Source organism: Littorina saxatilis, linkage group LG2 (assembly GCF_037325665.1).
Source record: "Littorina saxatilis isolate snail1 linkage group LG2, US_GU_Lsax_2.0, whole genome shotgun sequence".
Lineage (NCBI taxonomy): Eukaryota > Metazoa > Mollusca > Gastropoda > Littorinimorpha > Littorinidae > Littorina > Littorina saxatilis.
The window spans coordinates 103,159,577-103,172,966 of NC_090246.1; the positions used below are offsets into that span (position 1 = coordinate 103,159,577).

Here is a 13,390-nt window from a genome sequence, read left to right on the forward strand (position 1 = left end):
AACTGCCTTCTAAGAACTGGTGCTGGGTATAGATCATGGAACCAGTGGTTTGCACTATAGGCTAATACATTAAACTGCCTTCTAAGAACTGGTGCTGGGTATAGATCATGGAACCAGTGGTTTGCACTATAGGCTAATACATTAAACTGCCTTCTAAGAACTGGTGCTGGGTATAGATCATGGAACCAGTGGTTTGCACTATAGGCTAATACATTAAACTGCCTTCTAAGAACTGGTGCTGGGTATAGATCATGGAACCAGTGGTTTGCACTATAGGCTAATACATTAAACTGCCTTCTAAGAACTGGTGCTGGGTATAGATCATGGAACCAGTGGTTTGCACTATAGGCTAATACATTAAACTGCCTTCTAAGAACTGGTGCTGGGTATAGATCATGGAACCAGTGGTTTGCACTATAGGCTAATACATTAAACTGCCTTCTAAGAACTGGTGCTGGGTATAGATCATGGAACCAGTGGTTTGCACTATGGGCTAGTACATTAAACTGCCTTCTAAGAACTGGTGCTGGGTATAGATCATGGAACCAGTGGTTTGCACTATGGGCTAGTACATTAAACTGCCTTCTAAGAACTGGTGCTGGGTATAGATCATGGAACCAGTGGTTTGCACTATAGGCTAATACATTAAACTGCCTTCTAAGAACTGGTGCTGGGTATAGATCATGGAACCAATGGCTTATGATAGTATTACTCTTTTGCCAAAGTGCCAGCATTTTATTCTGACGTTTACGTCAAAGACAGACATGACCGGGAGATATCTCCTGGCAGCATGCAAGATAGTATTATTTATATCTGTAGTCTAATACGCTTCACAAAGAGTACCGCAAGACTGACGCGGCACAGAGTTCTTTCCTGTGTCTTCTATTTAAATAAAAAGAAGACACGCCAGGAACCAGGTTATAGGTGTGTTTTTTTTTTTTTTATCAATATTTGGGAAGATAAAGATTAAAGTGCCTACGTCAGGACGGTAAGAAAGTAAGCCTGTGTGTATAGATATACAAGTATATAGATATATAGATATAGGTCCATCGAAAACCCAGTATATACCCACTCCGACCACATTCCCCAAGATGTGTCTTCCCGTAAAAACAGTTCTTTTCACTATCTGACATCTGGCGAGGTTTTCACTATCTGACATCTGGCGAGGTTTTCACTATCTGACATCTGGCCAGGTTTTCACTATCTGACATCTGGCGAGGTTTTCACTATCTGACATCTGGCGAGGTTTTCACTATCTGACATCTGGCGAGGTTTTCACTATCTGACATCTGGCGAGGTTTTCACTATCTGACATCTGGCCAGGTTTTCACTATCTGACATCTGGCGAGGTTTTCACTATCTGACATCTGGCGAGGTTTTCACTATCTGACATCTGGCGAGGTTTTCACTATCTGACATCTGGCCAGGTTTTCACTATCTGACATCTGGCCATGTTTTCACTATCTGACATCTGGCCAGGTTTTCACTATCTGACATCTGGCCATGTTTTCACATGGGATAAGACCATCCCCACTTGGTTTAAACAAGTTTATTCAATAAATTTCATTGGTACTATTGCCGCATACATGAAATTAGGAACATGGAGCACAACAAGCTAGGCTTATGAGCGTACTCTTAAAAGCAAATGAAATTTGGCGGACGATTTTAATATAACAAGTTTGAAATAATGTCAAAATAATAATGGTAAATTATGGTAGACAAACATGTAACAATAAAAGGGGGAAAAAAACAGGAAAAAAAACAATGCTAAACTAACAACAGTACTCACACGCGCCCGCACACTCACTCGCACACACACGCATACAATGACTTCCACATGGTTGAAAATAGAATACTACCAGAACAAGGAAATGTAAACAGTACTGCACATGGTCGTTTCGAACATGGATGAGATAAATGCATTCATTATTCAAAACGTTTGCTTAATAAGATAAACCTGAATAACTGGATAAATATCAATGCATTTTCGCTGTCTGGCTTGTCTCTATTGCCATTCAGAAAATCATCAGCGGTTAGCAAATCATAGTTGGGCAGTGTTGACAAGGTGACTTCACGTATTTGAAGAGATAAGGGGCAATGAAAAATATAGTGCTCCGCATTTTCAACAGGATAACCACAAGTGCATGACGGGTCGGAAATTAAATGTCTGTCAAATAGATCACTATTTAGATTGCTGATCCTCAATCTCAGTCTGCAATGGATAATTTCTGATTTTCGATCAGATGTGTATCTATACCAGGGAACAACAGAATCATCAGAACTAATACGTTTTTTTAAATAACCCAATAGAATCAAGTTGTTTTACAGTATCTGGAAGCTCATTCCACAGGGAAGTCGAAGACAGAAAAAATGACTTTTTATACAATTCGGTTCGAGAGTGGGTCTGTCTGTCTGTCTGTCTGTCTGTCTGTCTGTCAAGACCATCCCCACTTGGACACAACACACTATCAACATCCTCATATATTGCTATTTCATATGTTACGTGGATTTCCATTGGTCAATTGGGCAAAACTGAGCTCAGTGCAAAAGTGATATCGACGACATTTCCGTCGATATCAGTTTTGATATCGACGACCTCTTTATTGCTTCCCCACTTCAAAAACAAATATTATGAAAATGTAATGATCCCAGAATTTAGTTGAGCAAGTGACTAAAGACTTTTTGAAAAAAAAGACATTTGGAAATACTGAAAAGTACAAGAAAAGAGAACAAAAAGAAATAATAATCAGAGGGAGGGATATGGAACAGCCAAAACTGAAACAAATACTTTTGTAATTTCTTTACAGTAAATACAACATGTCCAGAGAATTAGCAATATATCTAACATTGACTGACTGTGTGATGATATCTTCTGCTATTGGTCTGTTTCGACAGTGATATCAAAATCTCGACCTCCGGTCTCGATTTTGATATCACTGTCTCAACAGACCATAGCAGAAGATATCATCACACAGTCCGTCAATATTGGGTATTCTTCGTCAGCACAGTTGGAATTTTGTGTATGATATCATTTACTTAAAGATACTAGTGGTGGGGTTTTTCTCGGAATTAATTCATGACAAAAATACCACCTGTGAAAAGAAAACCGTCAAGTTGTTGGTTTGTGATGTTTCCAAGTGGAGGGATTGCTTTGTACCATGTCAAAGCCCGTCGTCCAGATGTTGATTTGTGATGTTTCCAAGTGGAGGGATTGCTTTGTACCATGTCAAAGCCCGTCGTCCAGATGTTGATTTGTGATGTTTCCAAGTGGAGGGATTGCTTTGTACCATGTCAAAGCCCGTCGTCCAGATGTTGATTTGTGATGTTTCCAAGTGGAGGGATTGCTTTGTACCATGTCAAAGCCCGTCGTCCAGATGTTGATTTGTGATGTTTCCAAGTGGAGGGATTGCTTTGTACCATGTCAAAGCCCGTCGTCCAGATCTAAGATGGTGAGTTGAATCCTTTACACCGGGGGAGGACTGTGCTAGACAGATGTTATGGAAGACGCCATTTTGGAAAGTTTGTATGCGAATCTGACCTTGAACAGTTCACCTAACACTCACTGTGCTGTAGTTTAGACACAGTTGTTACCAGGAGAGCTTTCCTAACCATGCACATTTGTTAAACGATTTTGAATAGGGGAACGGTTTCGTGATGCAAACTCTTCTGCGTCAGAGTCCCGATTCTGTTCTTCGTCATATTTTCTGCAATGCTGGCAGGTGGGCGTAAGGTTTGGCTGACAAATCCCGTTGGATTCAGGAAATCAAATCTGTAATCCAGCAAATGTGAGTACGTGTTATTGCTGTCAGGGGCGAAAAGTAGGACGAAGCAAAGCTAATACAGAATACACAGAGCTCTAGAGCTCTAGAGAATGGACTTGTCTCAAAAGACAACCCAACATTTAAGATTTAAGATAGGTGTATTTGAAGGATCGACCACTACCGTGGTACCTGCGATGTGAGGCCCCTCTGCTGAGTGGACACTTCTCATGAAAGGACACCTTATGGAGTCCCTTTGTCAATCATCTTGATCAAAATCTACCTGTCATGACAGACCACCTGCAATGTAGGGACACTTTGAAGTGGTCCCAATGGTGAATGGTGTCCCTTCATCGCATGTACCAGTGTCATTTCAAGGTCAGTTTTTATCGTATGTAGTGTCATCATTCAAAATCCCAAACCCAAATGTGTTGCTCTTGGGATGATTTGATGGATTTGTGTTTGTAGTGGATTTTTTTTATATCTTTCTATTTTATCAGGTATATCCCTTTAAGTTCGCGAGTCAAGCTAGCAATAGCTCCCAAACAATATATTGAAGCTTTTGTGATCCGACGTTGAATTGTATGCCGCTTATCATTAGTATGCCTGGTACCATGTCATAAGACATGATTTGGGTTTGTTTCTACGGCGAAGGTCCAGGTCACTGACAGTGGTTGTATATTTTCTAAGCTTCGTGTTACCTTGCCTCTTCAGTCACTTCTGCACCAAGACAGGTCTGGTGATCTAACTTGGGACGTGGACGTTTCATTAGATAAAGAAGACATTGCTCTATTCATTTTGGTGCTTTGGTCGTCGGTTGTCCGTCGCCTTTCTTTTGTACTTGTGTGAAGAGTTTGCAATCCAAATCTCCGTCTCTGCCGTGACAGAAGTTCAATACATCAACATCGAAAAAAAGGCTGCTCCAGAGGTACAACTTCCTGTGCCTTGCTTAAAGGTATGACCGACCTGCTGAACTGATGACCGACCTGATGAACTGATGACCGACCTGATGAATTGATGACCGACCTGATGAACTGATGACCGACCTGATGAACTGATGACCGACTTGATGGACTGATGACCGACCTGATGGACTGATGACCGACCTGAAGAACTGATGACCGACCTGATGGACTGATGACCGACCTGATGGACTGATGACCGACCTGATGGACTGATGACCGACCTGATGGACTGATGACCGACCTGATGGACTGATGACCGACCTGATGAACTGATGACCGACCTGATGAACTGATGACCGACCTGATGGACTGATGACCGACCTGATGGACTGATGACCGACCTGATGGACTGATGACCGACCTGATGGACTGATGACCGACCTGATGAACTGATGACCGACCTGATGAACTGACGACCGACCTGATGGACTGATGACCGACCTGATGAACTGATGACCGACCTGATGGACTGATGACCGAACTGATCGTTAACGTCCGGCTGCAAAAAGAGGACGGGGAACATAGGTTCACAGACGCTTTTTTTTAGGGGGGGGGGGGGGGGGGGGAGTAGGGTGTATTCTACTTGTTTTTTTTTTCTTGTTTCTTTTTTATATTTAGTCAAGTTTTGACTAAATATTATAACGTAGAGGGGGGAATCGAGACGAGGGTCGTGGTGTATGTGTGTGTGTCTGTCTGTCTGTCCGTCTGTCTGTGTGTGTGTGTAGAGCGATTCAGACCAAACTACTGGACCGATCTTTATGAAATTTTACATGAGAGTTCCTGGGATTGATATCTCCGAATATTTTTTTCATTTTTTTGATAAATGTCTTTAATGACGTCATATCCGGCTTTTCGTGAAAGTTGAGGCGGCACTGTCACGCTCTCATTTTTCAACCAAATTGGTTGAAATTTTGGTCGGGTAATCTTCGACAAAGCCCGGACTTCGGTATTGCATTTCAACTTGGTGACTTAAAAATTAATTAATGACTTTGGTCATTAAAAATCGGAAAATTGTAAAAAAAAATAAAAATTTATAAAACGATCCAAATTTACGTTCATCTTATTCTCCATCATTTTTTTTATTCCAAAACCATATAAATATGTTATATTTGGATTAAAAACAAGCTCTGAAAATTAAATATATAAAAATTATTATCAAAATTAAATTGTCGAAATCAATTTAAAAACACTTTCATCTTATTCCTTGTCGGTTCCTGATTCCAAAAACATATAGATATGATATGTTTGGATTCAAAACACGCTCATAAAGTTAAAACGAAGAGAGGTACAGAAAAGCGTGCTATCCTTCTCAGCGCAACTACTACCCCGCTCTTCTTGTCAATTTCACTGCCTTCGCCATGAGCGGTGGACTGACGATGCTACGGTCTTGCTGAAACATTGCATTGCGTTCAGTTTCATTCTGTGAGTTCGACAGCTACTTGACTAAATGTTGTATTTTCGCCTTACGCGACTTGTTTCTTTTTGTTAAAGATAGCTTTAAATACGGTTCTGACTCAGGTTCGCCTCCGTGTCTGGCGCCACTCGCTCGCTGCTCGTTCTCAGCGAAAAGGCCTCGTTAAAGGTTTCTAGTGTGTGGGTTTGTCCCAGTTGTGCAACAAAATTGTGTGTTTGTGGCCGGTGGTTGAACCGCTGCAGCTCCATTTAAATCAACATGGCTTTCTTTAAGTATACCTCTAATTGTCGGGTTCGATGACTTTAATCAAAATCAACGGGTTCATGCACACTGCAGAAGCTACTTAACGCTTGTGCAAAGGGGTGATATTTGCTGCGGAGTTCAGAATGCAGAGTGGTTCATCCATCTCTGTCGGTTCTCAGCCTGCAGCGATGCCATCACCTTGACATGTCAAGCCGACTCTACAGGGTTCAAAAACCACAGGAACACAGACACACGGCACACAGGAACACAGACACACAGGAACACAGACACACGGCACACAGGAACACAGACACACAGGAACACAGGCACACAGGAACACAGACACACAGGAACACAGACACACGGCACACAGGAACACTGACAGACACACGGCACACAGGAACACAGACACACGGCACACAGGAACACTGACAGACACACGGCACACAGGAACACAGACACACGGCACACAGGAACACAGACACACAGGAGCACAGACACACGGCACACAGGAACACAGACACACGGCACACAGGAACACTGACACACGGCACACAGGAACACAGACACACAGACACACGGCACACAGGAACACAGACACACGGCACACAGGAACACTGACAGACACACGGCACACAGGAACACTGACACACAGGAACACAGACACACGACGGCACACAGGAACACTGACACACGGCACGTATACACACCGTGGTGCGCACACTTTGACACACGCATACACTCATGCACACACGCACCGCGCGCGTACGCATTGACATACACAAACGCAAACACGCACAGTACACAACCACACATACACACCATATGCGCGCGCTCACACACACACACACTCATGGCACGAGCGCTGAGCACTGCGTGCATAGCGCTGTAGCGGGCGTGGGGACTTTGGGCTTCAGTCCAAGGGATATATCACATTTGTATGAATGGCTTTTCTGTAGATGAAAGTTTTGTCTAAAGCCTCGTGTCATTGACAAATGGAATGTGTGACGTGTCAAACCACACTTGCCCAGCCTTCCATCTACGTTGCTGACCAAAAGGTTCACCCGAAAACATCAATATTTCATCGTCGAGTCTTGAAAGTTCTTTAGAGCTTGGACTTGAAAATGTGTAACGGTCTACAGTAACAGTCTCTGATTTCTTTGTGTTTTTGTGTTTTGTTTTTTTGAGGTACTCGGTACATTCCGTAACCTGCAGCCGCTTGTATACGAGTTCACGTGAAACCGGCTGAAAATCTCGATAACGCGGTAATGCATAAGAAACAACAGCAAGGGACATGATAAGACGAAGGGTTGAAGATGTTGCAACATGCACCTCACCCCCAACATGTTAGAGATATCAGAAAGGGTTCAAACAAGACGGATAGAAGACGAGGAGTGCACACTCAAAAAACGCGATTAAGTTCGTTTGCATAGTACACATGTATACACACACTTACACACTTACACATTTACTCACACCCACACACACACACACACACACACACACACACACACACTCACACACAAACACACACCACACACACACACTCACACACACACACACACACACACACACACACCCACACACACACACACAAGCACACACTCACACACAAACACACACACACACACACACACACACAGACACTCACACAACGACACACACAGACACTCACACAACGACACACACAGACACTCACACAACGACACACACAGACACTCACACAACGACACACACAGACACTCACACAACGACACACACAGACACTCACACACACACACACACACGCACATACACGCCTTGTCCCCCAAGACCAAGAACACATTTCGCAGAGACTTATCTCTGGGTGTCCTGTCTCAGTCTACACACAATGATAAGCAGCTTAAAAACAACAAACTTGCCGTCCTCTCCTTTCTCTGCGGCACTATCACCCCCACAGCAAATGGCACAAAACAACAATCCGTATTCCGTCTTCAAGTTCGTCTTTGATGGCATCGCAACGAACAAAAGAATCCTGTGAATTTAGAAGCGTGCCGTTCTTCTCAAAGACGGAGTCTCTTGTCTTTCAATGCCAACTATTTGCACAATGGTTCGGTTCTTTCCAAACAGAAGAATGTTATGATTTGTCGCTCTGTAGAGCATTTTTGTTTGCTTTGGCTTTATCTTAGAACCTCATCAAATTTGTGTGACATCAGAGCTTCGTTGAAGCAAAGAACAGTTGCGCCTCAGATTTTTTCCTTCTTCAAGTTTGCATTGTGTACACAGGTGTGTGATCAGTGTTAACTTTAAGTTATTGTTGAAGATGTTCCAACTATGCCGGTCCTTCTTACCTTGATGCAAGGTTGACTTCAAGGTCTGTGATTTATTTCATAAAGTTGTGAGGTTTTTTTATTTTTCAAAATAGCATTTACAGTAAGCTATCTCACTTTCTTTGCTATCGTTTTTGTTTTGTGGTTGTTTTTTTGTTTGTTTTTTGTTTGTTTGTTTTGTATTGTTGTGTGAAATTCAACATTTGTCAATGTCATACACAAACTTACTGTTTTTCAATGTCATAAACAATGCTCATTTTTTAAACATAACTTTTCTTCGAACAAAAAGTTCGTAAGCTTAGATAAGGGTGTGAGTGTATTTTGTTTGTTTGTTTGCTTAACGCCCAGCCGACCACGAAGGGCCATATCAGGGCGGTGCTGCTTTGACATATAACGTGCGCCACACACAAGACAGAAGTCGCAGCACAGGCTTCATGTCTCACCCAGTCCCATTATTCTGACACCGGACCAACCAGTCCTAGCACTAACCCCATAATGCCAGACGCCAGGCGGAGCAGCCACTAGATTGCCAATTTTAAAGTCTTAGGTATGACCCGGCCGGGGTTCGAACCCACGACCTCCCGATCACGGGGCGGACGCCTTACCACTGGGCCACCGTGCCGGTGGTGTGAGTGTAGGAATTGAGCGTTGTACAAACCGTTAACGTATGAACGAAGTCCTCTAAATGCGTGTTAACAGGGTGGGCCTATTGTTAAAAGTGTGTGAAACTATAATGCTTAATATATTCTGTCCTGAACTGTCACCGGATTTCCTGATATGAGCAGATACACGGCGTGAGATCGTGAAATTGGCAACCTTTTCAAAAGAGATATGACTTCCTGAAATGTTGAAACCGTTTAATAGTCGTTACCATTTCAATCATTTGATATTTGGCTTCGAACTCCGGCCTTTAGCAAAAATATACCAGAAATATTATCAGAAATTACTGTTGTGCGACTCGTGACCAAGGTGAGTATAAGAGAGAGAGAGAGAGAGAGAGAGAGAGAGAGAGAGAGAGAGAGAGAGAGAGAGAGGGAGAGAGAGAGAGAGGGAGGGAGAGAGAGAGAGAGGGAGGGAGGGAGAGAGAGAGAGAGGGAGGGAGAGACACACACACACACAGACAGAGAGATGGATCTGGGGAGGGGGAGGGGCGGGGGGGTGTGTGGCGGGGGTGTGTGGCGGGGGGGTGTGTGGCGGGGGGGTGTGTGGCGGGGGGTGTGTGGCGGGGGGGTGTGTGGCGGGGGGGTGTGTGGCGGGGGGGTGTGTGGCGGAGGGGTGTGTGGCGGGGGGGTGTGTGGCGGGGGGGTGTGTGGCGGAGGGGTGTGTGGCGGGGGGTGTGTGGCGGGGGGGTGTGTGGCGGGGGGGTGTGTGGCGGAGGGGTGTGTGGCGGGGGGGTGTGTGGCGGGGGGGTGTGTGGCGGGGGGGTGTGTGGGGGGGGGTGTGTGGCGGGGGGGTGAGTGGCGGGGGGTGTGTGGCGGGGGGGTGTGTGGCGGGGGGGTGTGTGGCGGGGGGGTGTGTGGCGGGGGGGTGTGTGGCGGGGGGGTGTGTGGCGGGGGGGTGTGTGGCGGGGGGGGTGTGTGTGGCGGGGGGTGTGTGGCGGGGGGGTGTGTGGCGGGGGGGTGTGTGGCGGGGGGGTGTGTGGCGGGGGGGTGTGTGGCGGGGGGGTGTGTGGCGGGGGGTGTGTGGCGGGGGGGTGTGTGGCGGGGGGGTGTGTGGCGGGGGGGTGTGTGGCGGGGGGTGTGTGGCGGGGGGGTGTGTGGCGGGGGGGTGTGTGGCGGGGGGGTGTGTGGCGGAGGGGTGTGTGGCGGGGGGGTGTGTGGCGGGGGGTGTGTGGCGGGGGGTGTGTGGCGGGGGGTGTTTGGCGGGGGGGTGTGTGGCGGAGGGGTGTGTGGCGGGGGGTGTGTGGCGGGGGGGGGGGGGTGTGTGGCGGGGGGGTGTGTGGCGGAGGCAGAGAAGAGAAGGGGATGAAAAGAGAGAGATGACATAACCTTGTGGTGAAGTTTTGAACGTCTGTATTTGCAACAGGTGTAAATCAATTTTATTATCAGGTGTCATTTTCCTTTTAAACCCACTCTCATCCTTCTGGCAGTTCTCCGGCTTCCGCCATTCATAACTCTCAACCCCGAAGATTCTCTGTCTGTCTGTCCGTACGTCTGTCTGTCTGTCCGTACGTACGTCTGTCTGTCTCCCTCTGTCTGTCTGTCTGTCTGTCTGTCTGTCCGTACGTCTGTCTGTCTCCCTCTGTCTGTCTGTCCGTACGTCTGTCTGTCTGTCCGTACGTCTGTCTGTCTGTCTGTCTGTCCGTACGTCTGTCTGTCTGTCTCCCTCTGTCTGTATCTGTCTGTCTCTCTGTGTCTCTCTCAGTCAGTCTGTGTGTGTGTCTCTCTCTCTCTCTCTCTCTCTCTATCTCTATCTCTCCCCCCCTCTCTCTCTCTCTCTCTCTCTGTCTCTCTCCCTCTCTCTCTCTTTCTCTATCTCCTCTCTCTCTATTTCCTCTCTCTCTCTCTCTCTCCCCCCCCCTCTCTCTCTCTCTCTCTGTCTCTCTATCTCTCTCTCTCCCTGGACAAATCTGACTTTCCCGCCAAATTAAAGGAGGCAGATGTAATCCCGCTATTCAAATCAGGTAATTCTTCTGACCCCGCCAATTACAGACCAATCTCGATTCTTCCTGTTTTATCCAAACCACTTGAAAAACACATATATACACACTTGGCCGCACATTTGAAGAAATACGACCTTATTCATTCAAATCAGTCAGGCTTCAGAGAAAATCATTCGTGCCACACAGCATTAATAAACCTTCTTGAAAACTTGCTTAGCAACATTAATAATAATGAATTCTGTGGTGTCCTATTCGTCGAGTTTGCAAAAGCATTCGACGTCATTAATCATGAGTTACTTTTAAGAAAATTAGCTGAGTATAGATTGTCACCCCAAACCCTATGCCTCCTCTCATCTTTCTTAGCCGGACGAGAGCAATCCGTCTGCGTGAATTCCACTATGTCAAGTAAAAGACCGGTGTTATATGGAGTCCCCCAGGGTTCTGTCCTTGGGCCACTTCTTTTCTCTCTGTATATTAACGATCTTCCTTTTAGTGTTAATGATGATTGTGAATTATTTGCTGATGATACGACCATACACACTTCTGATAAAAAATTAGACAAAGTTTATTTATCATTGCAGAACAGTGTAGATGATCTCATTAATTGGACAGAATATAACCACATGAGTCTTCACCCCCAAAAGACCAAATACATGTTTATTACAACAAGACAAAAAAGACAAAACATCAAGAATAATCCTCATTCCTTATTAATTGGCAACGATGCAATAGCGGAAGTAGGAGATCACAAAATTTTGGGAGTAAATATCGATAATAATTTATCTTGGACCCATCATGTTAGATCGTTGTGTAAAACCATGTCGAGGAAAATATATTTGTTGAACAGAATAAAACACTTTCTTGATCCACACTCAAGGTTATTATTTTATAATGCATACATACAAACCATCACGGATTATTGTTCGACCATCTGGGACTCAGCCAGTGCAAATATTTTAAAACCACTGTATAGTCTACACAGACAAGCACTAAAATCAGTTCTATTAAAACAATCCAGCCTTGTTTTCGACGATTATAAAAAACTTAAGATTTTGCCCTTAAAAGAAAGATTTAAATCAAATAAATGTGTGCTCCTTCACAAAATCCTTTCCGGCCATGCACCACGTGCTTTCATTACAAAATTTAGAGCCAAACCAAGCCGAAAATTCAACGTCCCCATTCCGCGGATAGATCTCTTTAAATCAAGTTTAGCTTATTCTGGCAGCGTTTTGTGGATTTCTCTCTCGGAATCAGTTCGAGTCCCAACAAGTCTCAATACTTTCAAAAAACACCTCTCATTACATTTAATGTCAAATTACGAAAAGTCACAGTGATGGAAGACTTCGTTCTGACTATTTTCATATTGATCATATCTGTCCATAAAGCATCAGTGTTTCATAACGCAAGAATGTATGTATAGCCTACAACGTGTATATATAGTCATGTGAATAGTTTTTCTGGCTTTTTTTTTTATTTTTATTTTACTGTCATGCTTATCTTTTGTAATTGTTTTAAGTTTGTATCTTTCATATATATATATACGACTTCTGTGTGTGTGTGTGTGTGTGTGTGTGTGTGTGTGTGTGTGTGTGTGTGTGTGTGTGTGTGTGTGTGTGTGTGTGTGTGTGTGTGTGTGTGTGTGTGTGTGTGTGTGTTCGCGATGCACGGCCAAAGTTCTCGATGGATCTGCTTCAAATTTGGTGGGCATATTCAGGTAGACCCCGGACACAACCTGGTCGACGAGAATTTTCAACACGTGCTCTCAGCGCGCAGCGATGAACCGATTTTGGTTTTTCTGTTCATCTTCCCAGATCCATTCCCAGTAACTCTTCCTTATCTTCTCCAGTGTTTTGCGTTTATCTCCCTTCCTTCGTGTGGCGTCAATCCATATTCCCGTTACTATTTTTAGAAGGTTACTGTCCACAACGCTTTCATCCCGGCGAAGCCGGATATTCCCGTTACTATTTTTAGAAGGTCACTGTCCACGCCGCTTTCATCCCGGCGAAGACGGGTATTCCTCTACTTCTTCCCGGCAAAGCCGGGTATTCGCCGGGTATTCCGCTCTACTTTATCGGGTAATCATCTATATATGTATTTAA

At 44.8% G+C, this 13,390-nt stretch overlaps 1 protein-coding gene across 1 annotated transcript in view; it reads right to left on the bottom strand.

Moving 5' to 3' along the window:
• Positions 1-12,872: 12,872 nt before the first annotated feature.
• LOC138960457 (putative uncharacterized protein DDB_G0271982) overlaps positions 12,873-13,390 on the bottom strand; it is a gene marked incomplete at its 5' end in the record, with an annotated part of 3,915 nt that continues 3,397 nt past the window's right edge. Inside the window, one exon of the mRNA XM_070332366.1 lies at positions 12,873-13,390. This exon is cut by the window's right edge and continues 195 nt beyond it. Within this exon, the coding sequence (XP_070188467.1) occupies positions 13,355-13,390 (36 nt within the window).